Consider the following 27,811-nt stretch of genomic DNA (forward strand, 5'->3'; position numbering starts at 1 on the left):
AGAACCATTTAAATTCTCAAATCTGCAAATTCTATTGCATCATCCCCATACAAAATGTGTTTTCTGTCTAGACAGAACTACCACTTTCGGTCCTCTTTACTTCTTTTTTCCCCCACAAAGAACATGTCTCTACATGAGATTTACTGCATCAACGACAAAGAACCAGGAATGAGAAAGTTGCATTAATATCTGGTACTGGATGGTTTGCTAGACTCACTCACTAGCTGGGTGATTCACCCAGGCATCAGCTGGAACATGGATACCCAGCAAAAGCATACATTTAACTATATAAAGCAGCTATCAGGGGCACCTGTCTACTAGCTGATGTCATAACATTAAACCCACCAGTGCCAAGAGTCTACGTGTTATAAGACATAAGACCCAAAGGAGTGTTTGACCTGATAGAAAAAGTTTGCACATTAACTTTTCTTTTTTTTTTTTTTGCAAAAAGAATAGAATTTCATCAGAAGACGTTTCTCCAGTTACTCCAGATAAGTGGCCCCCAGTGCACAAGCCAGAGGAACTGGGTATGCTGGTCACAGTTTTCCCTGGCCTCTTTTTTTTTTTTTTGACTGCTTTGGTCTTCGTTGCTGCACGCGGGCTTTCTCTAGATGCGGCGAGCGGGGGCTACTCTTCGTTGCGGTGAGCAGGGTTCTCATTGCGGTGGCTTCTCTCATTGCGGAGCACGGGCTCTAGGTGCGTGGGTTTCAGCAGTTGTGGCTCGTGGGCTCAGTAGTTGTGGCTCGTGGGCTCTAGAGCACAGGTTCAGTAGTTGTGGCGCACAGGCTTAGCTGGTCCGCGGCATGTGGGATCTTCCCGGACCAGGGATCAAACCCATGTCTCCTGCATTGGCAGGCGGATTCTTAACCACTGCGCCACCAAGGAAGTCCCTTAAAATGTTTTAACTGGAGGAAAATACATTCCTGGTATGATTCTCTCAACTACTTGTCCATTTTTCATAATAAAAAATGATAAACACATGACAATGATATCTCAAGAATTGCTGTAGAGAGTTTGTCTACAAATTGCCTTTTCAATAGTTCTTGTCCCACTATCACCACTGAACATGTTCCTGCTTTTTAGCCTGATAAACAGTAACGTTCTTAAATGGAGAAAAGTCAACTCAATCACTTTCGTGTCTCTGATACAATGCATGGTATGTAGTAGATGATCTATAAACATTTATCAGCGTAACTGAACTTGAACTAATTATGATAAATGCAAATAGAAACCAACAACATAGGGTTTGAAAAGATGAGACAACAGAAGAAATGTCAGAGATTTTAGGAAGCAAATACCTCATCCAAATACTTATTTCTCGTCCAAATACTTATCCTATAGGTAAAATCTCATTATAACAACCTCCACTGTATCTCCAGTATTTTTATCTTAAAAAAAATTAATATATTCCAAGAACAATATTCCTCATTTCCAGGACCAGGAGAGAATGCTAAGTCTTTGACAGTGAACAGGCAGCCAAACGGAAGTGCCTGTGAAGACAGTCAGAGGGAAGAAGGTGCTGCCCTCACACTGCTCCTCCATCTCCAGCCTTTCTGAGTGGTTCTTAGCTGCATTTAATTAGCCTTGAATGCAGACATGGATAAATATTTTGAGAGTAGGCGGGGGGCTTAGAGGGTAATTATTATCCGACAGTGGGCAAAGACAACTCCCAGGGAGCCCGGCTGTAGCTGCAGTCAAGTCTCTCTTCTCTACAGAGAAAAACGCACATTGGAAAGAAGTCCATGACTCAGAGACTGTTGGTTGGACATGGGCCAGAGAAGACATTAGTTATATTAGGCTTTTCATTACAAAGAATATGTTGAAATCTGAGCAAAACATGCTCTTACTGTGGGTCATGAGCTCTCACATAGAAATAAATTTGCGCTGAATAATCATTCAACTATAATGAAAGATATAAGAAAGGGATTTTACCTGTATACAACATTCAAAAACTAGCTTCATCAACACCAGGATGCATGCCTGGTTCTGTTCTAAGCAAAGCAAAAAGAACTGTACAGTCAAAGCCTTCTTATAAAACTCTATTTAGCCAAGGTCTTAATAAGATCTTGGCTCTAAAAATCTGGCAGTTCATGGAGAGGAAAACGGAAATATGCTCAATGTCATGGGCCATGGGGTGGGACCCAATGTTCCAGCCTCTGGCCGGAGGTCAAATCCCCAGAGGCCTCTTGTTGTTTTGACACTGCTTGAATAGTTTTTTCTATCTTTTTGTCCTTACTGAACATACAACATTAAATAATTACTAACTTCCTTCATTTGAAAAGGTATGTTCAATGTAGAAAATTTGAAAACACAGTGAAGAAAAAGAAATTAAAAATAATCTCTAACATCTACTGCCCTACCCTGCCCTTCGCACCCAATAAAGAATTACCCTGTTAATGCTTGTACTTTAAATAAGAAAGGGGGTGAAAACGACAGGTCTTAACTCACCTGAAATTATTGCAGCCAAGGACTACTCCAACTATGTTCTTGCCAATGTCGTGCACATCGCCTTTCACGGTAGCCAGCACAATGGTACCTTGGTAAGGGTCCTGGAGAGGAAGCCAAGCAGCTAAGCATCGCTGTGGTCACTTCAGAGCAGATCACCCAGTTCTCCAAAGCCAGACAGGTATCAGCACAGAAAGCAATTCAATACAACCAAGGCAACCTCAAGGATGGACCCGGGGGACTTCCCTGGTGGTCCAGTGGTTAGGACTCCAGGCTTTCAATGCAGGGGGTGGGGGTTTGATCCCTGGTTGGGGAACTAGGATTCCACATGCTGCGTGGCATGGCCAAAAAAAAAAAGAAAATGGACCCAGAAGCCAGGTCCCATGCTCTGTGAGAAGGCGGCTGTAAGCCCCAGCAGCTCAAAGGAAGCCCGCCCAGCTGGTTAGCTCAGGGGGCTTCAACCAAGATCATGCATTCCATCACCTCAAAGGACAGTTTAAGTTCAAATACAAAACAGTCCCATCGCTGAAGATCATATCCTTAACCCCCAAAACCTGTCTGATAAGCATTCACTATTAGCAGTAAAGGGAGAGGAAGGAGCCGGTGAATCGCACGTGTCCTGTCAGAATGGGAAGGACCACAACAGACCAGTGCAGGGGGGCTTCAACACTGTTGGTCCAGACTGGCAGCACTCCCTCCCTCGGAAAAAGGGAGGGAGGGAGGGACGAAGGGAGGGAGGGAGGGAGGAAGGAAGGAAGGAAGGAAGGAAGGAAGGAAGGAAGGAAGGAAGAAGGAAGGAAGGGAGAAAAGAGAAAAAGAAAAGAAAAAGGCACACAAGGCAAACGGGATTTTTATAAACACTATGCAAGAGCCATTCACAAACTCAGATCAATTTTAGAATTCAGAATCCTAGGGGCCAAAGCTGCCTGAGCTTCACAGGGGGCTAAACAAGGTCAAAAGCTTAATGATTTACTGTGGTGGTATAGTCAACAAGAATGGATCTGAATCCAGAAGTGGTGACAGGAACATGACCAGCACACAGGAAATATTCAGTTAAGAGGTTAAGAGGTTATCCAAAACTAAACAGCATCTCAAGGGTAGGGACCAATCTTTTTTAGCTACAGTGTCGAGCACAGTACCTGGCACGTAGTAGGAGCTTTGTAAATAGTCAGTAGATGAATGAACAAACTGCTTTTGTCTTGAAATCATGGGCTTTGTTTGAAAAATTATGTTCCTATTAAAAATTTCATGAAGCCACATTTATGGGAAAAATCCCAGGGTATTCTGATATTTGGTAAAAGAGCTGGATCATTCCTCCCTTTCATCTTCAATGACAAACACAGCCAAGCCTGATGGCTTAGGTCCCTACCCACACCCCAGTAAGAGTGTGCAGAGCCGATCCCCACAGGGCCCACGGGCTCGGACAAAATGACTCACCTTGTCTTCTATCGTGCCAGGAAGCACTTTGGTTTCTTCTCTCTCTTTTTCCATGAAGGGAATAAGGTGACCCACGGCTTTCTTCATGACCCGAGCTGACTTTATAACCTGGGGTAAATACACAGAGTCAGGCATCTTTACCAGAACACCTGGATGATTGCTACTGGCCACTTGTGAAATTTTAGCACAAATTATTATGCATGCTTTGTCCTCAGGTCAGCCACCCTGGAGTCCACTTATGAGTGGGTGGGGTAAGGAAGGAGACCCCCGTGAGGAAAGTCAATGAATGAGGTAGAGCAGAAGGAAAATAAGGCTAGAAGCCAAATGTTGCAGTTTCTGTCCTCTGAACTTCTGCACGTTATTTTTTCTCTGCCTAGAAGGCCCTCCATCACATCTCCAAGTTCTATACATCCTTCAGGTGTCAAGCTTCTCCTCCAAGAGCCCCTTGTCAGCCTTTTCTTCTCAGTTCCCACTGTTACAATTCACTTACAATTAAGACTTATGCAAAAAAGGACCTTTTAAAGCTTACAGAATTGGAGAAGAATTTTGCAAACATATACTGGATAAGCGATTAATTTCCAAAATATATAAAGAACTAACACAACTTCATAACAAAAAAACAAATATTCCGATTAAAAAGTGGGCAGAAGAACTAAAAAGACATTTTTCCAAAGAGGATATCAAAATGGCCAGTAGGCATATGAAAAGATGCTCAACACCACTAATCATCAGGGAAATGCTAATCAAAACCACACTGAGCTATCACCTCACACCTGTTAGAATGGCCATCATCAAGATAAGAAACAACAGGTGCTGGTGAAGATGTGGTGAAGAGAGAACTCTTATGCACTGCTAGTGGGAATGTAAATCAGTCCAACTATATGGAAAACGATATGGAGGTTCTTTAAAAAATTAAAAATAGGTCTACCACACGATCCAGCAATTCCACTTCTGGGTATAAACCCAAAGGATATGAAAACAGGATTTTGATAAGATATTTGCACATCCATGTTTATCACAGCATTATTTATAGTAGCCAAGATATGGAAACAACCCAAACGCCCATCAACAGATGAATGGATAAAAAAGATGTGGTACATATATATACAATGGAATATTATTCAGCCATGATAAAAGAGGATATCCTGCCATGTGCAAAAAACACAGATGGACCTTGAGTACATTATACTAAGCAAGATAAATCAGATAGAGATAGATAAGTACTGTGTGATATCACTTACATGCGGAACCTGAAAAAGGCAAACAGGAAAGAAAAAACAAAATAAAACAGAGAGTGAAATGGTGGTTACCAAACGATAGGGGATGGGAAGATAAGACTGATGGTATTTAAGGGTACAAACTTGTAACAAGTAAATAAGCCACAGAGCTCTAACACACAGTATAATGAAATAGACAATAATATGGTACTATAATGATACAGTGTGATAAAAATTGCTTCAATGGCAATCATATTACAATATGTAAATGTATCACTGTGCACTTTAAATTTACAAAACATAACATGTCAAATTTATTAAATAGACAAAAAAGAACAGGGCCTTTTATAAAATTCATCAGCGTATGCTAAAATTCATGAGTAGAAGTAGGATGAGAAACAGGATATTTGCATAGTCTCAAAGTTTCTCCCCACAAGTAAATTTACAGTGGAGAAACATAGCAGGCACCATTAACCAAATGATCAAAGTTAACCTCACCAGTAATGAGACACAGCAACATGACGGGCCTCCTGATATGATCCACCGAGAAGGGCACAGCATTATACTGTGTTATTCTTGCCAAAAATGAAAAAACATCAGACAAATTCAAACTGAGGGACAGGCTACCGTTATCAAACTGTACTATACTCTTCAAAAGTCAAGGTTACAAGGAAAGACTCAGGAACTGTTAGAAAAGGCAGGATAAAAGCAATGTGGGGTTGTGGAACACAAAGAGAACAGCAGCGAAAACACTGGTGAAATCTGAACAAGGTCTTTCGTTAACAATATTATACCAATGCTAACTTCCTGGTTCTGATAACTGTACTATGATCAAGTGAAAATGTTAACATTAGGGGAAGAAGTTGAGTGAGGGATACATGGACACTTTAAACTACATCTGCAACTTGTAAGTCTAAAGTTAACTCAAAAATAAAGAGTTAAAATAATAAGTCAACATCATGAAAAATAAAGACTGAGGAACTGCCCCAGACGGGGGGGAGACTAAGACAGGACAACTGAACGCCCTTTATTTTGAGTGTGATTATGGTTTCACAGGTGCAGACATGTTAAAGCTTATCAAACTGCATCCTTTAAATACGTGCAGTTTATTGTATATTAATTATAAAACAATAAAGCTATAAGAAAAGATGAATGCTATGAAGGAAACGGGGAAAATGGGCAATGAATAATTAAATGTAGAATGAGTTTTTAAAAAATCAACTATAATTTTAAAAAAAAGTTAAATAAGAAAAAAAAAAAAGGGACTTATTTTTTGTATGCCTCACAGACCAGAAGGCTCAACATGATTTATTAACTGATGTGGTCAGTAGCTGCTCTAAGTCAAAATAAGAGTAAGAGTACTGGTTTTACTTGAAATATATCATTTAATGTATATCACTATTTAAAATGGTAATGACCTTTTCAAAATATTCATCCTTAAGGATGAGCACTGACTGGTCAAATCAAATCTTAATATGATAATTTTACATTAATCTTGGGTTTTATTTTTTTTTATTTAATTTATTTTTATACAGCACGTTCTCATTAGTTATCCATTTTATACATATTAGTGTATACATGTCCATCTCAATCTCCCAATTCATCCCACCACCACCCCCACCCCCCCGCCACTTTCCCCCCTTGGTGTCCATACGTTTGTTCTCTACATCTGTGTCTCTATTTCTGCCCCGCAAACCGGTTCATCTGTGCCATTTTTCTAGGTTCCACATATATGCGTTAATATACGGTATTTGTTTTTCTCTATCTGACTTAATGCACTCTGTATAACTTGGGTTTTATTTCAATTTGGGGGTGTTAGGGTAAGAAGTGATACAGAAGCCCAGAACATGAAGACTAGAATGCTGGGAATATCCAGATGACCTCTAACCTCCACATCAGCCTAGATGGACTTTTCCAGACTACTCCTAAAAATGAATTTAGAGAAAGAATGGCCAGAATCACATCTCAATGCCCCTGAGCTCTTGTCAAAATTAAAACCTGAGAAATATACCCAAACTTACCCAAACTTAAAAGATAAAGGCTTTTTCTTTCAATTGTGAAAATTTCCCCCCATCATTTGCCAACCTGAGGTAGAAACATTTTTCCAGCTCCAAAAAGATCACCAACAATTTTCATGCCACTCATCAGTGGCCCTTCAATGATATTCAGAGGTCGGGGATATTTTTCCTGGTTTAATCTGGCTTCCTCAGTATCCTCAATAATGTATTTTTCAATGCCCTACACACACACAAAAAAAATAGGAAAAATATCACAGAAAAAATTGGCTTAAGTTCAAACAGCCAACAAAGAATAAATCATGGAAATACTTAAGATTATGAGTTTTGGAATCAGACTGTTCAAACCCTGGCTCCTAATTTAGACAATTCATTAAACCTGTTTCCTCGATTAATATATCACACAGTACCAACCTCATGTGGTTATTCTGAGGATTAAGTGAGATAACCCGTGTAAAGTGCTTAGCTGGCTTTATCGATATAAAGTAAATATTGAGTAAAAGTGAAAAATTAGTGACAGAAGGAGTACTAATAAGTTCAAATTCATAATAAAATACACTTTTTTTTCCTAGTGGTTTAACAGGTTATATATTAACAAATATCTCCTGTGAAAACAGTATGTTTTCTCACTGTAATGTTACAGGGCTGGGTGGGGGGAGGAATAACAATGGGCAGGACACTTAGACGAAGTTCAGTCCATGAAGCTTCTACTGACCTGTCCTGCCTGCACTGGTCAGGCCCTAATCCTCCAGCATCCCCAGTTCAAGGATCCTTAGAGGTGGCTGACTAGTTCTACAACCTGAAGTAGGTGAATCTCAAAAGTCCAAGAAATTAAAAATTAAATTCTAGAGGCAAAAAAAGAACTCTGGGGCTTCCCTGGTGGCACAGTGGTTAAGAATCCACCTGCCAATGCAGGGGACACAGGTTCGACCCCTGGTCTGGGAAGATCACACATGCCGCAGAGCAACTAAGCCGTGAGCCACAACTACTGAAGCCTGCGTGCCTAGAGCCCGTGCTCCGCAATGAGAAGCCACTGCAATGAGAAGCCCGCGCACCGAACCAAGAGTAGGCCCCGCTCACCACAACTAGAGAAAACCCATGTGCAGCAACAAAAGACCCAACACAACCAAAATAAATTAATTAATTAAAAAAAAAAAAACTCTGAAATTTTCCAGACTCACAAATGAGGAAATTGAAGCCAAGAGATTATTTATTTGGCCTAAAATTCCAATTATAGCAGAAGAGCCAGGATTCGCTTGTTGACCAAACGACAGCAACTTGGTCTCGGACAGCATTTCTCAACCTCGGCATAACTGACAGTTTGGACTGAATAATTCTCTGTGGTGCAGGCCTATCCTGTGCATGTAGGATGGTCAGTTCAGCAGCACCCCTGGCCACTGGATGCCAGTAAAAGCTTCCACCCCCAGGTGGGACAACCAAAAGTATGTCTAGATACTACCAAAAGTGCTGGAGGCGGGGGCCGTGGAGGAAAAAATCACCCAGGGTGGTCCAGGGAACCTCCTTTGTCAGCTGCTGTCAGCACCTCCCCTCCAGCCACATCATCAGCCCTCAGGACGAGCCCCAGCCTCCAGCCCACACTCACCTTCACAAGAGCATATGCAAGGCGTTCTTCGATGGGGCCATTCCTCCACTCATCAGTCTGGATGACTTTCTTCCCTCCCTTGCCCTGAGTCTGGATTGAAATTTGGACAGAGAGATAATACAACAGGTCACTTACTCAGCTAATGGGCAGAAACAAACTATGCCTTATTCTTCTTTTACATTTCAAGGCCCTAGTAGAGTACCCAGCATGAATTAAGATCTTGGTAAATGTTTGAGGTAAGGAGAGACGGAAAGAGAGAAGTCTTTTAGGATTTGAACTTCTATTTTTTAAAAAATTTTTTCCTTCCAGTTTTATTAAAATAGAATTGACATACAGCACTGTGTAAGTTTAAGGTATACAGCATAATGAGTTGACTTACATACATCATGAAATGTTTACCACAATAAGTTTAGTGAACATCTATCATCTCATATAGATACAAAATAAAAGAAAAAGACATTTTTTCTTGTGATGAGAACTCTCAGGAGTTATTCTCTTAACAACTTTCATATATAATATACAGAAGCTTAATTATATTTATCATGTTGTACATTACACCCCTAGTACTTACTTATCTTACAAGGAAGTCTGTACCTTTTGACTGCTTTCACCCTATTTTCCCTCCCACCATCCCTGCCTCTAGTATTCACAAATCTGATCTCTTTTTCTACGAGTTTGTTTGTTTTTAAAGCATAATCGATCTACAACACTATGTTAGTTCCTGGTGCACAGCATAGTGCTTCAATATTTCTATAATCACAAAATGATCACCACTACGATTTGAATGCTTAGTAGAGAGACAGAGTGAGGCTCCATTTTTTTTCTTTTCTTTTTTCCTAAAAGATAGCATCTTAGGACCAAAGATTTCCAGGACAGTAAGAGAAGCTAGCTAAACCTCATATCTGATGAGCTTTTAAAGTTCTCAACAAGGACCATCACTACTCACAGATATGTACAGAGAGGCTGTAATGAAGCTAAGTCAGAAATCATCCTGGAGGCGGGCACACTGCGAGGTGCAAGACTATGCTCTCGGGGACTTTGCCGTATCATAAGGGAGGTGGAAATACACAAAGAAAGGTAAGCTAAAGAGAAAGCACGTGCCAAGGGCTGAATGAGGAGATGACACAGACGAGGCTAGGAATTTTGCATATCATCGCAAACTGGAGTGGTGAAGAGAGACTTCGAAGAAGCTGACAGATTCAGCAAAGGGACAAAAGCACAATGATCATGGTATGGAAGGTGAATGGCATTATCTGTTTCCTCCATCTCGACTGATGGCACTAGTTGCCCAAACCATAAACCTCAGTATCACTCTTGACTCTCCATCCATTCCTCACATTCATTCAATCGCCTAGTCCTAATGATTACATCGTCTCAATTTTTCTCTCTACCCCGCTTCCACTTTCCTAGTGCAAGCAGCTAACTGGTCTCCACAGCCCAGGATCACCCTGGTCTCCAATGCATCTTCCACCCTGTAGCCAGAGGGGCCTTTCCAAAATGCAAACCTGATCAAACTGTGCCCATGGGAAAAAATTCACTGTAAGTTCCCTATTTCTCTCCAGATACGGTACCGACTCTTCTCCACGCCATACAATGCCCTGACCTGACTTCCTCCCAGCTTCATCTTCTGCCACTCCTGAGGAGCTCAGCTGTCTTGAACGTTTCAATTCCTTACACTCTCCATCAGCTCTTTCACCCCCGGGCCTTCACTTCCGTTCACCTGACATTTATTCAGCACCTACCAGATGCCAGGCCCCAGCTGGATGCAAATCCTCCTCCTCTGGCAGGGAATACCAGTACAATCCAACCCCAAACATTAGCCTGCCTAACTCCTGTTGAGCTTTCAGGTCTCACCTGACCCAGCATTTCTGGGAGGCCTTCCCTGACCACCTCTACCTTTGGGTTCAGTGCCCTTCCTAAGCAGTCTAGAGCATCCTATACATGCCCTGTCACAGCACCTACCCACCACACTCAATGACAACTGCCTCTACACACTTCTGCATGTCTCACTAAGCTGCAGGCTCTGTAGGGGTATGTCTCTCTTACTACTTAGATCCTCTAAGTACAGAAAGCACAAAACAAAAATGAGTAAATATTAGCTGAATGATTTAATCCTGAACAAGAACGGATTTTCCAGAGCAATGTTTGGGCAGGATAGTAGAGGCCAAGTCACAGAGTGCCAGAAATCCATGCTCTGGAGTTTGGACTTAACCTTCCAGGCAGTGGTGGTAGGTAGGGGTGGAGGTGGGGGAATGACACAATACAAAGTTCTGAAGCTGCAGAGTAACATTCAAAGTAGTAATTTTTTTTCTTTTGGCCACATGGTTTGTGGAATCTTAGGTCCCCACCCAGGGATTGAACCCAGGCCCTTGGCAGTGAAAGCACCGAGTCCTAACAACTGGACCGCCAGGGAATTCCCATCAAAGTAGTATCTTTAAGAGAACCCTAGAAGGGGGAGAATATTTTAACAGTCCATGCTGAAGGCCTGAACTACAGCGGTAGGAACAGGAAGAGGAGGAAAGCACAAACATAAAGGCATCAAGTAATGGACAGTGTGGTAGGAAAGAAGGAAGGGCCTGGGGGGAGCTCCAGGGTTGAGGTCTGGGGTAACTGAATGACGCAGGGCTTTGTCACATGTCAAGAGACCAATGTCTCTCTCGCATGCTGAAAAACCTTAAAGAAGATGGCAATTAAAAAAAAAAAAATATATATATATATATATATATACACACATCAGCATTATTTACAATAGCCAAGATGTGAAAACAACCTAAGTGTTCATCAGTGAATGAATGGCTATAGAAAGTGTGGTGTATATATATATACAATGGAATATTATTCGGACATAAAAAAGAGGAAATCCCGCCATTTGAAACAGCATGGATGGACCTTGAGGGCATCATGCTAAGTGAAATAAGTCAGACAGAGAAAGACAAATACTGTATGATCTCACTTATATTTGGAATCTAAAAAAAAAAAAAAAATACTGTCCTAGAAGTGAAAAACAGAACAGCTGTGTGGGTCCAGAGTGGTTGTAAGTGTAGTGGTTGTTCCCCTCGTGATGGCGGGCTGACGGGGAGCTGTGATTCGTCGCCGCTGCCCAGCATCAGGAGAGAGGATGGTACTGAGTATCGCTCGCCTGGGAAAAGACCAAAATTCAAAAATTCGAAGTACGGTTTCTACTGAGTGCTTACTGCTTTTGCACCATCGTAAGTTGGGGACCTGTGTATTCTCACAATCTGAGGCCATTCAAGAGCCATCCCACCCAGAGCAGAGATCCTCCCCGTTCATGCCCAAAGAGTACTGCCTAATAAACAAACGCCACGGGAATTGCATGGTCTCATGACACCTGGAACTTACTCGCCACAGGTCAGCCTGCACCAAATCAGGGGAATTATTTTTCAATAAAGTCCATTACAGAGCTTAGGAAGATCAGAGACAGGACTCTTTCCACCCTCTTTAATAATAATATTGAATAATCTATCAGATGAAACTTGGGTGCAGAGTTCATCATTTCATAACAAAAAGAAATAATCATTCTCTTATATAGAAAATAATTCCTCAACCCTTATTTGTCTCATAATATTCCTGCTTTTCACGCTCCCTTTGCACTCGGTGTATCCTGAGGAATGGCTATAGAGCTGACGACTCCTGGCAGTGATGAAAGCATACCTGTTTTGGTTATTAATTCCTTACTGGTGACAGAAGTCACCTTGAATGCAGACAGCCTACTTGACAGAGGGGTCAATGGCTTGTGATAAGTCCTCATGCTTACATGAAGAGGGAGGCACTTGTTTATAAGATGGATTGTTGAACCCTTGTAATTTTTTTTTCTTAATTAATTTTTGGCTGCATTGGGTCTTCATTGCTGCGCGTGGGCTTTCTCTAGTTGTGGCAAGCGGGGGTTCTCTTCATTGCGGTGCATGGGCTTCTCATTGCAGTGGCTTCTCTTGTTGCGGAGCATGGGATCTAGGTGCACGGGCTTCAGTAGTTGTGGCATGCGGGATCCAGTAGTTGCGGCACGCGGGCTCAGTAGTTGTGGCGCACAGGCTTAGGTGCTCTGCGGCGTGTGGGGTCTTCCCGGACCAGGGCTCGAACCCGTGTCCCCTGCCTTGGCAGGTGGATTCTTCACCACCACCACCAGCGAAGCCTGAACCCTTGCAATTGTGATGAAGATTTCCCCGTTAACCTTCAGCTGTGCCCCAGGGGCAAAACCCCTCGGCAGCTCAGCAAGATATACAGAAACAAAAACTTGTAAGCAAATACTAAAAGTGAACAAAGACCGAAAAGAATGACTGATATAAAATACAAAACCAGCAAAACCATTTATAAGAATAGGCTTATGGAGCCCTACCTTTCCTAAGCGAGAGCTGTCTTATCTGAACAGTGGAGAAGATGAAATAGCACATCACTTTATGGGTTAATTAAGAACGCTCTAGTATAACTTCCTGATATAGAAGCTATGCTGCCCTTCTGGCCTTCAGCAGAACCCTGTTTTAGTCAGTGATTCATGAAGGATCCCCCACTAAGTTGAAGGCAGACTAAGACAAAAACTGAATAGTGTTTCACACTCACGTCTTGGGCTAAGCACTTTGTCTACCTGAGTAGAAACAATCATGGAAATAGTGAAGGAAAGCTAGGCACTGTTTCTTATGTAATGAGCTGTGAAGCAGAACTTGATTATATTTGCAACCATCAAGACATTCTGTCCTGGGTCCACATGAGAAATCAGAAATGTCCCAAGGAACTGAGCGGAGGGTCATGTGCTCACTGGCACTGAGTCTGAACTCCACTCAGCTTTCCTGAATGAACCTAAGGCTAACAGGAGCGGTTTCATAAATCTAAATCTTGTCTCCCGTGAGGCTGATAAATCAAGGATGCAGTTAATCCTAAATTGTCCTATCCTTCTTCCAGAACATTTCAGTACTCTTCGAAGGAAGAGGAAAAGTTAGCAGTTCTGCCAGAGATGAATTCAGATTTTAACATGGAAAACATTAACACAGGTGGCAACACACACAAAAGCATTCTACCACTTTCCCAACGTGCTTTGTGAGAAAAATGTCTTCCCTTGCTATCACTTTCTGAAATAAATTAAAAAGTAAGTTTTCTTGAGGTAAAGATCTCATCTTTCCTTAAACTGAGTTCTAGGAAGCAGCACCCATAATAGATACTTAATACACCTAGGACTGCCGAACACATAATAAACGGAAACAAGGAACTGATTTTTGGATTAACTAAAATTATTCTCATGTCTATAGATCAAATGTGTACAGACCTCAAGCCCTGAACTGTAGAACTGTGCCACAATTGGACTAGATCCTAATATAAACAGGTATAAATACAAATATAAGGCTGTAACAATGGGAACCAGGTAATCACACAGCCACACAAGGAAATGTCCAAAGTAGCCAATTTACATTATGAGGTAGAAAAATACCCAATAAAATGGAAAGATGTTCCCAGTATACTGCTAAACAAACAGGTTATCAAAAAAGCACTGAGAATATAGTTAACATTTTTATAAAAAATGTGTGTGAGTGTGCGTGTACGTGTGTGTGTGTGTGTGTCTGTGTGTGTGTGTGTGTGTGGACACACCTATTAGCACATATTCGTATTGAAAAAAACCAAAACCATGACTAGAAGGTTGTAACAAAATCTCAACAGTGGTTAAAAATGGGTAGTAGGATTATGAGTAATTTTTATTTTCTTCTTTTGCTTACCAGTATTTTGTACATTTTCTAGAGTTAATATGTATTACTTTGGTATGAGAAAAATTAATTTTACATTTTAAAATAAACTTAAAGAAATATAAATTAAGAATACTGAAGCAGATAGGTAAGGCCTGCTTCTCCTTCCTTGCCCTAATGAAAACACCTTCTCTAGAACTCTCTGTAGAAACCTTCAATGATTCAAAGACATGGCTGGATCCTTGCTTCTATTCTACAATGAAGGTCTAATAACACTAAGTGAATGAAAGATTCAAAGATAGGAAAAGCCATCCATCGGAACACCTCTCCCTACCTGGGCGTAGTGTAAGAGCTTCTCGGTGGCCTCAGGGTCTCTGTTCCAGATGAGGTCCTCACAGAGCTGTAGAAGTTCCTTGTGGATGTCATCATACACAGGAAGGTTTCCAGCATTCACTATCCCCATGTCCATACCAAACTAAGGGCAATAAAAAGAAAAATGAGGATTTCTAGGGATACTCTAAATCGGAGTCAGCGACTCTTTCTGTGAAGAACCAGATAGAAAATACTGTAGGCCATAGCTTCTGTCGCAACCACTCAGCTCTGCTGCTGTAGCAAAAAAGCATCCATAGACAGGATACGAGTGAGAGTGTGTGACTTTGTTCTAATAAAACTGTATTCACAGAACTCTGTGAATAAAGCAGAGCAGAGTTAGTTTGTGGGCCGAAGTCTGTAAACCCCTGCCCTAAGTACAAGTTGGTGTCAAAAGGTAAACAGGTGTTCCACTATACCTTGATTGCATGGTAAAGGAAAACCCCATGCATTGCTTCTCGAATGGCTTCCATTCCTCGGAATGAAAAGGACAAGTTGGAAAGACCTCCACTTACTCTGGCTCCAGGTAACGTTTCCTGGAAAAAATTTTTAAATATGAAAAGATTTCCCTACTTTGCCAAAAGCAGCCATCACATCCCTTAAGCTTTATTTTTAACAGTGGAAAGTTAAAAAAAAACAAACATATAGAGTTCAAAGTAATTCAGAGCTTCTTTTAGCTAGACGTAGACCACACCTTGCATATCAGGACATCACAAAGGCAGTGCTTCATAGTTTTTCCTACTAGACTCTAATCTCCCTAAGGGAAAATAAAAAATTCTGCTTTATCTCTGTATACTTCTACAGGGACCATGATAGGGCCACAATACATGGTGAGTATGTCATAAAATATTTGCTGGAGAGGGACTTCCCTGGCAGTCCAGTGGTTAAGACTCTGCGCTTCCACTGCAGGGGGCATGGGTTCGATCCCTGGTTGGGGAACTAAGATCCTGCATGCTGCACCGCACAGTTAAAAAGAAAAAAACTTTGCTGGATAAATAACAGAAAAAGAAAGAAACAGAGACAGATAACAGAGAGAGAGACAGACAGAGAGAACAAACAGAGAGTAGTTGGTCATTCACAGAAGGCACAAGCTACTAGAAGGCTTCCACTGCCTAAATGAACAAACTCCCAGGTTCACTATAAACTTGACTAAGGGCAAAAGGAAATTGAGGTTCCCACCACACCTTATGACATATCAAGCATTAGTATGCGTGTGGAACAACAGGAACTCTTACTTACTGTTGGTTAAAGTACAAACTTGCTCAAGCATTTTGGGAGAGAGCTGGTCACTGTCTGCTACTGTGACCCAACCCTTCCACTTCTGGGTATATTTTATAGGGAAGCTCATGCAAGAGATATATACAAGAGATATATACAAGAACGCTCACAGCAGCCTTGCTCATAACATACCCCAATTGGAAACAAACCAAACATCTAGGGACTTCCCTGATGGGGAAGTGGTTAAGAACCCACCTGCCAATGCAGGGCCCATGGGTTCGAGCCCTGGTCCAGGAAGATCCCATGTGCCACGGAGCAACTAAGCCCGTGCGCCACAACTACTGAGCCTGCACTCTAGAGCCTGTGAGCCACAACTACGAGCCCATGTGCTGCAACTACTGAACCCTGCGTGCCTAGAGCCCATGCTCTGCAACAAGAGAAGCCACCACAATGAGAAGCCCGCACACTTGCAAGGAAGAGTAGCCCCTGCTCTCCGCAACTAGAGAAAAACCCGCAGGCAGCAACGAAGACCCAACGCAGCCAAAAATAAAACATTTAAAAAAAAAAGAAAACCAAATGTCTATCAACAGCAGAACAGTTAACTATGAAACAGGTTTATGATGGAATATTATACATTAATTAAAATGACAAAGTACAGCTACAACAACACAGGTGAATCGTTAAAATGAGACTGGGTGAGGAAAAAAGGCATTAGAATCTTAAAGCTCAAAAACAGGCAAAACTATACTGTTTATACAGTTAATTCTCATTATTTGTGATAGTTATGTTCTACGAAGTCACTGCGAACACTGCAAATTGGGGGAAAAAAACACTGCTCCAATGAGAAATGCAGGGTTAGGTTCGTGAACCTCTGGTCCCAAAATTATCATCACTGATCAACATATAACCCTGTTTTACATGTGTTTCCATTTAAAGACACCTTGTTTAGTATATATTGTTGATTGCCTACCACTGAGCTCACAGCCAACAGCACCACAACTCGTGTCTAAACAAAATTCATCTAACACACATATTTTCTCCATAAGGCACGTAACAGCCTTCTTGCACATACGAACACTAAATAACACTTCAGCACAATGTGTGGGAGCCATTTAAATACAGAAATCAATCACCAAGAAAAAGCTCAAAAATGTGAAAAACATGGCACTAAACAGACCATGAAAAGGTCACTTGTTTACGGAATGAGGGCTGAACCCAGAGGTTCAACCCTGTTGACTCATCTGAACATGTAGGTCAGGCACTCAGCTCTCTCACCACTCTGCACATGCATATGCCTGTGAATGATGCAGAAGCACCAGCAACATTGATTTGGGGGTCACAAATAAATTTTAGTGAGTAGGTGAATTTGCAGATACAAAATCCATGGATAATTCAGATTGTGTATACAGAAGTGATAAAATTTTAAAGAAAAGCAACAAAGTAGAATCATAAAACTCAGCCTGTTGAAACATGCATAAAATTCAGAATGAGGGTGTAATGAGAAAGGGAGAGCCATGGAGGCACTACCCATGCTCCATTTCAGGACGCAAGTGAAAGTGAAAGCTATTATATGCTTCATAATTAATTATTTATCATACTCTATTATTTTTTCTATATTTCCCGGTATGTGTGTTTTACTTCACAGTATAAAATAACTTATAAAAGAAAAACAATAAAAGTCCCTAAATTTCAGAAAACCAATTTACTACCTAAGAATAAGAATGTCAATATTCCTTGCCAATAAATGTATGTTAGCTCAAACTATTCACTGGAGCCATGTGAGAAATCTAAGCAATGTCTTGGGTAGAAAGGAGAAAAATACTCATACTCACTTTAATGACTTTTGTTGCATTGATAAAATTAACAGCATACAAGTTGTGTTCTTCCATCCCAGTACCAATGGTGAGGATATTAGGGTCAAAGATGATGTCATTTGGATTGAAGGCCAGTTTTTTCAAAAGGAGATGATAGGCCCGGGTGCACACTCTGATTTTGGTGTCTGTTTCTGTTGCCTGGGGAAAGGAGTAAAAGATGTAATTTGAAATAGAAAAATAAGGTGTTATCTATGAAAACAGAAGAACAATTCACTTGTTGAAAGCGCTTAAGTATCAATGCTTGGATTTCATAGAAATCCAAATGCCAAGCAGCCTCTCAATGTTTATCAAATTATCTCCAAGGAGGAATTGGTTTAAAGTCCCTTTGTGTTTTCGTCAACACAACAGCTACACTACTTCTGTAAAGATCAAATCTTACATACACGTATGGTATGTTAATAAACAGGCTTCTTAAAAATACACACATGTGGGGGGCTTCCCTGGTGGCACAGTGGTTGAGGGTCCGCCTGCCGATGCAGGGGACACGGGTTCGTGCCCCGGTCCGGGAGGATCCCACATGCCACGGAGCGGCTAGGCCCATGAGCCATGGCTACTGAGCCTGCGCGTCCGGAGCCTGTGCTCCGCAACGGGAGAGGCCACAACAGTGAGAGGCCCGCGTACTGCCAAAAAACAAACAAACAAAAGAAACACACATATGATAAAAATTCAAATACTACTAAAGAATAAATTTAAAAATACGTGCCCTTTCTCTCCTGGACCTGCCTGCAGTGTCCTCACCCATCACCCAGGCTTTCTTGGACCTTCCTGCAGTAACAGTCTACACAGATTCAAAGATGTTTATTTATTCCCCACCTCCAACCCCACCCACCATAACATTAGCTAACTAACTTGTGCCTCAAGTCATAAATATAAATTAATATTACTTTTCAAAACAGTGACCCTAGAAAGCCAAGCACTGACTCCAGCAAATCCCAGTCCTCCTGTTGCTTCCCAATATCCTTAGAATCAGGTCCCATGCCTCCAATTCTGTTTCCTATCATTGCCCCCTCATCTACTCCACTCTCCCCACACTGCTCCCTTGATGTTCCTGAAATCCACCAAGCTTGTCCTCCCTCAGAACCTTTCTATTCATTGCTGCCACTGCCCGGGACACACTGTGACATGGCTTTGTGCTTTGCATCACTCAGGTCTCCCCCCAAATGTCCCCTTTTCAGAGAAGCCTTCCTTAATCTCCATCTCTAAACCAGGCCCCTGCCACCCCTCTTGCATCCTCCACTCTTTTTCATGGTATCTCTCCTTCTAGAAAATATATTTATTTGACAACTTATTATTTTTTGTTTTATTATTTATTATTAATTTGTCATCGTGAGCTAGAATCAGTCTTGCTGTATCCCCAACGCCTAGGGCAATGCCTGCCAGAGGATGTGCTCAATATTATTGTTGAATGAATGAATGAATGAGGCTTTGACTCAGGGCATTTCTTTTTTTTTATTTTTTTTATTTTTGGCTGCGTTGGGTCTTCGTTGCTGTGCACGGGCTTTCTCTAGTTGTAGCAAGCAGGGGCTACTCTTCCTTGCAGTGCATGGGCTTCTTATTGTGGTGGCTTCTCTTGTTGCAGAGCACCGGCTCTAGGTGTGCGGGCTTCAGTAGTTGTGGCATGCAGGCTTCAGTAGTTGTGGCATGCGGGCTCAGCAGTTGTGGCTCGCGGGCTCAGTAGTTGTGGCTCGTGGGCTCTAGAGCACAGGCTCAGTAGTTGTGGCACACAGGCTTAGTTGCTCCGCAGCATGTGGGATCTTCCCGGACCAGGGATCCAACCCGTGTCCCCTGCATCAGCAGGTGGATTCTTACCCACTGCGCCCCCAGGGAAGCCCTGACTCAAGGCATTTCTGAACTTGGTCATGGAAACTGTCTTCAGGTCAAATTTACAACCTCAACGCGAGGCTTATTCAACAAATTTCATGCTGAATGATTTCTGTTTGTAGAAAAAAAACAAATCTGCTCTGAAGAAAAAATGAATACTTGCTATCACTACAGTGGTTCCAAAAAATAAGTCACATACAGTTCTGAATAAATGTGCAAAATGTTCTTGAAAATTGTCCAACACCACTGAATTAAGTGTTGAATCTTCCAGTCTGACTACTTGGAGGGAGGATACCCTTGACCAGATGTGAACATGAAGTATGGTAAATAAGCTGCTGATCACACACATCCTGACCTCTAGAGGGAGCTCTCAGGCGACCGCAGGGATGAGGGGTGCAGATACTGCTGTAGTTCAAGGACATTCAGTGAGGCCCCAGCCTCCAGAGAAAGGCTTGGTGGGGGAATTATAAAAAGAACTCACTCAGATCTAGGCTTCTGATTGCTCACCTACTTTGGTGTTCTTTTTCAACTGTTCTCCGTGATGTCTAATCTATCCCTGCTTCCTGCAGCTGCTGGGGTTAGAGTTTACCTCCTGCTGGGGATGTGCTCCCACAACTTAGCAGACCAAGGGGCCCAGGGAAAGGACCACAAGGAGCAGGCTCTGCAGCCCCACTGCTCCAGGCTTCAGGGAAGGTGGCAGGCTCTCATCCTCCTTAACTGAATGTCTTCAACAAACTTCTTACTTCTTCCTTCAGTTAGTGATAAGGTTAAGATCAAGATGTGGGCCCAGAAGAAAGTGGTCAAGAGCAGGTCACCCAGGGTCACCTTTAGTCTTGGACTTTATTTCCCCCTTCACAGAGAGCCAGAGTTCTAGGTTCTAGGTTCATGGCCCAGCTAAGCTCACTAAGAGAAAAGGCACGGGGGTTTGGGGCTACCAGTGCTGTTAGCATTTCTTCACCTAGTTTGGTTGGTAGGTCCTGGTCCTTTCTTTCTCTGAGCCATGAATGACATCTCACAGGACAGGAATTCATTTCTAGGTCAGAACTGAATCATCAACTATCAGCTCTGCAAGGATGAGGCCCCTGTCAAATTGTTCTCCCAGCACCTAGTACACTACCTGCCACATTAATAGACAAGCAGCTACTGTCTGTTGAATAAACAAGCAAATCTCAGAATGCACAGAGTTTCAATGGACAGGCCTTTGCCAGGAGCATATCATGTTAGATTCTCCAAGGTTCTCTTTGTCCTGTTCCTCAGCCAGGGCTGTGAGATAAACACACTAATAAGCTTCAAGGTTTGAGGATTTCAAAGATGCAGAAGCTCTCAACTCTGGTGGCATGTTTTAATAACCCGGTGGGATTTTCGTTTTCTAATACTAATACCTGAACCTCACTCAAGACCAGTTCAATCAGAATCCTGAGATGAGACCCAAGCAACAGTATTTTTAAAGAGCCCCTTAGCGATACTAACATACAGCCCAGGTGAGAACCACTAAAGAGTGAGATGCACCTTCTCAGGCTGAGGTAGAAGAAACCTCAGTGAAAATACTGCAAATCTAAGGGCCAAGAAGGAGGAATAAATATCTTTTATGATTTTATGATTTATCAGGTTTATTCTTAAGCTGTAGTAAAGCTAGACAGCCATCAGTAGGTAGGAGGCTTCAGTTAAGAAATCCACTGCTCAGTTTTGCTAGATTATCAGACACTTAGGGGAAAATGAGATAAGCATAAAACAATTTTTGATTTAGTTATCGAGGCTGATACTATGAGAAAGAAAGAAAAAGGATCAAAGACACCTAGGTTCTGTGAAAATGCACCCTGACAACAACAGAGAAGGAACGGGACCAACTTCAGAGGCAAGTTAAAGGTTTCAAACTTGACTGAACCAGCTTAAAGTGGGCCACGGAACACAGCAGAGTTCAAAACAGAAGTGACGGAAAGGGACGTGTGTGCCACCATCAGAAAGGCACCGACAAGTCAGAAAGAAAAAAGCTGAAGAAGGGAAGTTTCCAAGGGAAAACACAGGACAAGAGACCCGTTGGCTTAAAATCACTCAGGGCAAGGGATTGGTTCAGAAATCCTTGGAGTGACTTCCCTACTGGGGTAAATGTGTGGGCGTAAGCAGCTGAAGGTTAGGACACCCAGAGGCCGGCAGAAGCCGCAGGCCTGCGGACAGAAGTGAGGCATGGGATGAAGGACAGGGCAGAGCACTGAGCTGGGGTTGCAGGAGACGCAAGGTCACCTTGGAACGCCTCCTGGCTCACCCTTCTCCTGAAAGAACGGAGGCTGTGCCCCGGCAGAACTCACATTTAAGGCAGAGTGTGGATGCCAGGAACTCAGGATTATAGAGGAAATGGATAGGATTTCAGACGTGGAATCGACACCGAGAGGTGATCTGGTGAGGAAAAAGGGGTGTCAGTTGCAATCTAGAAACTGCAGGTGCCACCACACTGAAAACTTCTGAACTCTTTAAAGAAGTCAAGTTGTTTTAAATGTCACCTTCTAGGAGAGGATGCAAATTCTGTGCGGGGTGAAAGGGAGGAAAGAGAAGGAAATTCTTAATATGTTTATCGATCCCTGGATAGAGTGGAGGATTGGTCGGCTTTAGTACATTCAAAGGGAGAGCTAGGAAGGGGATACAGTAGAAAGAGACAGCTCATAGGAAGAGCAAACAAAGAAAAAGGCTGACCTACTATCCAGAGATGTATTTAAAACCAATACCCAAAAATATTTAGAAAAGACCCATAACCTATCTAGTTTTGCCTTCCTTTTAACAATCGAGCTTTAACTATGAACTCTTTCCCTGCCCTTCAGATCTTTCTGGAATCCCACCATGCTAGATTTTCCCTGCTTCATCAGGTCTTTCTTCCACTTTCACCAAAACCTCTGAAAGGCACTGAATCTTGCAAGGAGCTGGGCCTTATGCTAACCATTATTTATCCTCAGTGCCCAGAGCCCAAGGCTTGGCACAGAGGATTAAAATACGAAAACCATATTTGTCCTTTCCCCATCAGCCAGACAACATCAGAGAGAAAAACGGGTAGCAGAAAAGAAGCTGCCCTGGGTTAAGAATTGGGTTACTCAACCTTGATACTGTTGACAATCTGGACCAGAGCATTCTTTGCTGCGGGGGCCGCCCTATGCATTGGAGAGCTTTCAGCAGCATCGCTGCCCGCTCCCACTAGATGACGGAGCACGTCCCCTCCCAACAACCCAGTCATGACAATAAAAAATCTGTCTAGACATCGCCAAATGTCCCCTGGGGTGGCAAAATCACCCCCCCCCACTTGAGAACTACTGGGTTAGAGGAACCACAGGGGATACAGCAGGTGAGGAGACCAGAAACCAGACTCATCTGCAAGGTCATTATCATGAGCCAGCAGGTGCTCATGGCTTTTCTCTACAACCTGCAGAGAGAGGCTGTTTGCTGGAAAATCCTACTCTGCAAAGCCAAATACTAAGGCCTGGATGAAGCAACGCCACATCCCAGCAGGGGCAAATGAACCCACTCAAATCTTCTCTCTCACAGCGAGGGGTGCCAGGCACATGCCAGGGAGCAGGGACCCTCAGCGTAGGAGGTATGCCTACTGTATGCTGTGCTGTTATTCCTGTAGGACAAATGAACACCTCAGGCATGGACGTCTTGAGACCAGGCGTGGCTCAGAGGCCTATGTTCCTCATATCCGTACCACAAACTCCTACCTCTGAAGGCAATCTGGACAAGTCTCCTTCTTACAAAGTGAGAATTTAAAATATAACTACCTTATAAAGAAAGGTCCAAGGAGATAAATACTCAATCATGGCATCTTAACCAGAGAGGGGTGACCTCTCTATAGTCACTAAAAAGGAGGCCCCTGAAATGCAGAAATATATGTCAGATTTTAACAAAGCTGGGAGAGCGTTAGAGCAGAAACTCTGAGAATCAACTCCTAGGCGTGGGTCAACTACCTTCACCAAGGAAAAAAATAAAGGGCAAACTATTGATTTTGGTTTCCTACAACTATGTGTTTATCATACTATGGTGCATAACCTACTGGAAAATATAAGATATTCAACTCGAAAACAGTGTCAATTTATCTAAATTTTAAAAAGAAGATGTTATGTAATAAAACTCTAAAAAATTACTACCAAGGAAAAAAAAGCCAAAATCACAACAACAAAACAACACAAATACCTAGGAATGTTCTTGAGGTTTCCTATTTAAGAAAAACTATAAAACTTGATTGAATAGTAACCAGAAAGATATATCATGTTCCTGAATGTCTCCCAGATACCAATTCCTCATTATTTTCTAGGTTAGGATTTATTACATTTTAATCAATATCCTAATGGAGTTTTATTTCTCCATAAATTAGAATATTATGTTCAAATCATTTTAACATAGGAAAATGTGCTGAATATAATGGATCTTTTATAGGATGATATTGATTATTCTTTTACATAGTTTACACACGTGCAAACAAAAATAATATAGTCTATTCTACTATGTGATAACTGTATTTCTAAGAAAACTTACATTAGCAAAAATTGCCATAAAAATAATCACTTCAATTAGAAAAGGAGAATTAAATCTGGAGGTGAGTAGTAATAATTCTTCCCATAGAAATTTCAATAATGAAAGTGTTCTTCGTATTTTATATATTATTATATATATTATATATATATATATTTTGTTGTTGTTGTTACTTAGAGTTAAAAGTAACAGCTGATCAAAACTACTAACATAACAAAAAACACAGAAGTGCTTCCTTATATGCCTTCTAATCCAGGCTCGGGGCCAGTCCTCCCTGTCATATCTGGCCTTGACCTTGCAGTTTTCATTGCACTATGGATCACAAACATAAAGCAAAGACAGTCGCCATGTACTGGAACATAAGCACGTTGTATGTTCCTCTGCTTTGTTTAGTTGCAACAGTGGTCTTCCATTTAAGAGAGCTGTTTTCTCCTTATAACCAGTGGTGTCATCCAAGCAAAGCAAATCTTGGTTCTTACCTGATTGCTACACTCAAAGGTGTTACGAACTCAATTAATAGAAGAAATGCCTTTGCATCAAAATATCTGTATTGCTGATTTCTGACCTATTCAAGTATATGAGTTTTTTACTTTGTTCTTTATAATTTTCAATACTACAATCCTTCAACGAGCATATGTAGGTCTATAATTATATAGAAAAATTACTTTTAATCAGGAAAAGCAGTTTTTGAAAAGGGACCTTTAATCCCACCACCTTTACTCTAACAGCTATTCTCCTTAATAGCATTATCCTCCAATCTTTATCAAATGTGGTTTTTATGTAGTTGCATATACAGTGTCTATATAACTATTGGTTTTTAATTTTTTATTTATATCTTGTAAGCACTGTCATGCTGCTCCATAATCTTCATAATTAATATTGAAATACTCTGGATAATATTACAACAGAATGATAACCTAAGTTATCACTTTCTCTCCAGTTGGGCATTTAGGTTGTTTTATCCTCAATAAAAAGCTGGTGAAAAACCTTGGCATATATAGAATTCTTATGCTGCTGAATGTTTTTATTGGGATACTTTCCCAGAAATGAGATCATTACCTCAAAGGGTATGAACATTTTCATGACTCTCGATAGGCATTATGGGGTCTTTCAAAAGGACTGTCTCAGTTTTTACTATACTTTACAATGAATGAGGCCTTCTGTTTACCACTGCTGTACCAGCACAGATCTTGATCATTTTAAATTTTGCTTTTGCTAACTTAATAAGCACAAAATGTCACTTTAATATTGCTCTAATGTGTGTTTCTCTCATAACTAGCAAGTTAAAAAATTTCCCCTACATTTGCTTTTTATTTGTGGACTCGTTCAAATCTAAATTGGGAAAGCTTGTTCTCAGCCAAGATCAAGCACTCTGCAGGGGAGATAACACAGGATTTGGAAGCATGCATCAGTCTTCAAACTAGGCAGACCAGGGCTCCATGACGTCCTAGCCATTTGACCTTGGCTCACTGTAAAATGGGGCAACAGCTACCCCACATGGTTACTACGAGGACTAAATGAGATAAACTCTGCTGGTGGTTTTCAGCCAGAGTATACAGGAGAATCACGTCTAAGGCTTTAAAATTACCGAAGCCAGGTCTCACCCCAGACCACATAAGTCAGAAACTCACGGGTGGAGCCCAGGGGTGTGTATGTGTTTTAACAGCACAGGCAGTGACCACCCTTCCCCATGGGAGTGCTTCTGTTTCACACTTCTGGTAAAGCACCAGTACACGAAGCAAACAACATGCCATTCTCATTCTCAGGGCTGACCTTGCCTCCTGCTTCGCTGAGAAAATAGAAGCAGTCAAACCACACACACCCCCAGCACTCCCAGCCCTGCCTGCTGCTGCTGCGCTGTGAGCACGCTGCCCCACCCCCTGCACACTGGCTGCCAGCCCCTCGACCCACAAGGTCATGGACTGAGCAAGTGCTCCCTTTCTCCTGCACACCAATTCCTCCCCTTCTCTCTACCAGGTCACTCCCACCAGCTTACAAACACATACTGTCACATCATCTGTCTTCACACACACACACGCACGCACACGCACACACACACACACACACACACACACACACACACACACACACACACACCCTTTCTTAACCTCATATCCATCTCTGGTTTCCACCCTATTTCTGTTCCCCTTTCTGGCAAAACTCCCCCAAAATGGTTTATACCTGCTGCCCCCAATTCTCCTCTTCTCTCTTGAACCCACTGCGATTAAGCTTTCATCTCCTTGGAAACAGCACAGCAAGATCATAAACTACCCCATTTCTAAATCCAAGGGTAAATTCTTGATCTCCTCCTCCCTGATCTACCCACAGCTCTTTAAAATAGCTCGTCATGCCCTTCCAGAAGTTTTCTTTTCACATGGCTTCCAGGTGAACTCTCCCCTCTGGTTCCTCTCCTACCAAACAGGCCGTTCCTTCCCAAGTTCTTCTGATGGCGTCTCCTCTTCTCCCTGACCACGAAGCACTGTGGCTCCAAGACTCGCTTAGTCCTAGGGCCTCTTCTCTCCTGTCATTCCTTTGGTGAAGTCAGTCTCACTGCTTTAAATATCATCTAGGAAGAAATAATTCCCAAGTAAGGCAATCCTACCTTCAAGCCAGACTTTGCCCATGAAGCCCACACTCATCTCCACAACCACATCCTGAGCACACCACTGGAAACACACAGCCAAAGCGGAACTTCTCCTCGGCCCGTCCCAACAGGAACTTCTCCTCAGCCCGTCCCAGATCGGCTGCTCACTGCCCTCCTACCTCGACGCCCAGGCTGAAAAGCTGAATATTATCTGTGACTCCTCCTCCTTTCATGGCTCACAACCAACGCGAAGGCAAATTCTACTGGCTCTACCTTAAAGACACATCTAGAAATGGATGACTCCTCACGTTTTCTGTTGCTCCCGCCTTGGTCCCGGCCACCATCATCCCTCATCTGCGCTACAGCAACAACCTCCAGTGGCTCTGCTTGGCCCCGCAGACCATTCTCCCCGAAGAACAAGAGTGGTTTTGAAACATAAATCGGACCATGGTCGCTCCTCTGCTCAAAACCCTTCAGCGGCTTCCCAGCTCACTCACAGGAAGAGCCAAAGTGTTAACAGTGGTCTCCAAGGCCCTTCACGAGATTTGGTGGCTGCCTTTTTTTTTTTTTTTTTTGGCTGCGTTGGGTCTTTGTTGCTGCGCGGGCTTTCTCTAGTTGCAGCGAGCGGGGACTACTCTTCATTGCGGTGCGCAGGCTTCTCACTGCGGTGGCTTCTCTTGTTGCAGAGCACAGGCTCTAGGCACGCAGGCTTCAGTAGTTGTGGCATGTGGGCTCAGTAGTTGTGGCTCGCGGGCTCTAGAGCACAGGCTCAGTAGTTGCGGCGCACGGGCTAAGTTGCTCTGTGGCATGTGGGATCTTCCCGGACCAGGGATTGAACCTGTGTCCCCTGCATTGGCAGGCAGATTCTTAACCACTGCGCCACCAGGGAAGCCCGCAGCTGCCTTTTTAACCTCAGAACTTCTCAATCTCCTCTTCTCCCCTCTGTTCCGTCCCAAACCATCCTATATAAAAGAGCATCCCCCACCCTCATCCTGGTACTTCTATCACGCTTATCCCTTCCATATCCCT

At 42.5% G+C, this 27,811-nt stretch overlaps 1 protein-coding gene across 4 annotated transcripts in view; it reads right to left on the minus strand.

Annotated features, from left to right (window-relative positions):
• The window catches only part of MTR (5-methyltetrahydrofolate-homocysteine methyltransferase), a 277,305-nt gene that overhangs the window by 197,661 nt on the left and 51,833 nt on the right, over window positions 1-27,811 (minus strand). For 3 of the 4 annotated variants that reach the window (XM_060035005.1, XM_060035004.1, XM_060035007.1), the window contains 7 exons: window positions 17,824-18,003; window positions 15,193-15,309; window positions 14,739-14,879; window positions 8,718-8,807; window positions 7,185-7,337; window positions 3,883-3,990; window positions 2,449-2,549 (listed from right to left, as the gene is read on the minus strand). In XM_060035005.1, the coding sequence (XP_059890988.1) occupies window positions 2,449-2,549; window positions 3,883-3,990; window positions 7,185-7,337; window positions 8,718-8,807; window positions 14,739-14,879; window positions 15,193-15,309; window positions 17,824-18,003 (890 nt within the window). The remainder of the gene's footprint in view (window positions 1-2,448; window positions 2,550-3,882; window positions 3,991-7,184; window positions 7,338-8,717; window positions 8,808-14,738; window positions 14,880-15,192; window positions 15,310-17,823; window positions 18,004-27,811) is intronic. The other variant, XM_060035006.1, reaches the window with a different exon arrangement.

Source organism: Delphinus delphis, chromosome 16 (assembly GCF_949987515.2).
Source record: "Delphinus delphis chromosome 16, mDelDel1.2, whole genome shotgun sequence".
Taxonomy (NCBI): Eukaryota; Metazoa; Chordata; class Mammalia; order Artiodactyla; family Delphinidae; genus Delphinus; species Delphinus delphis.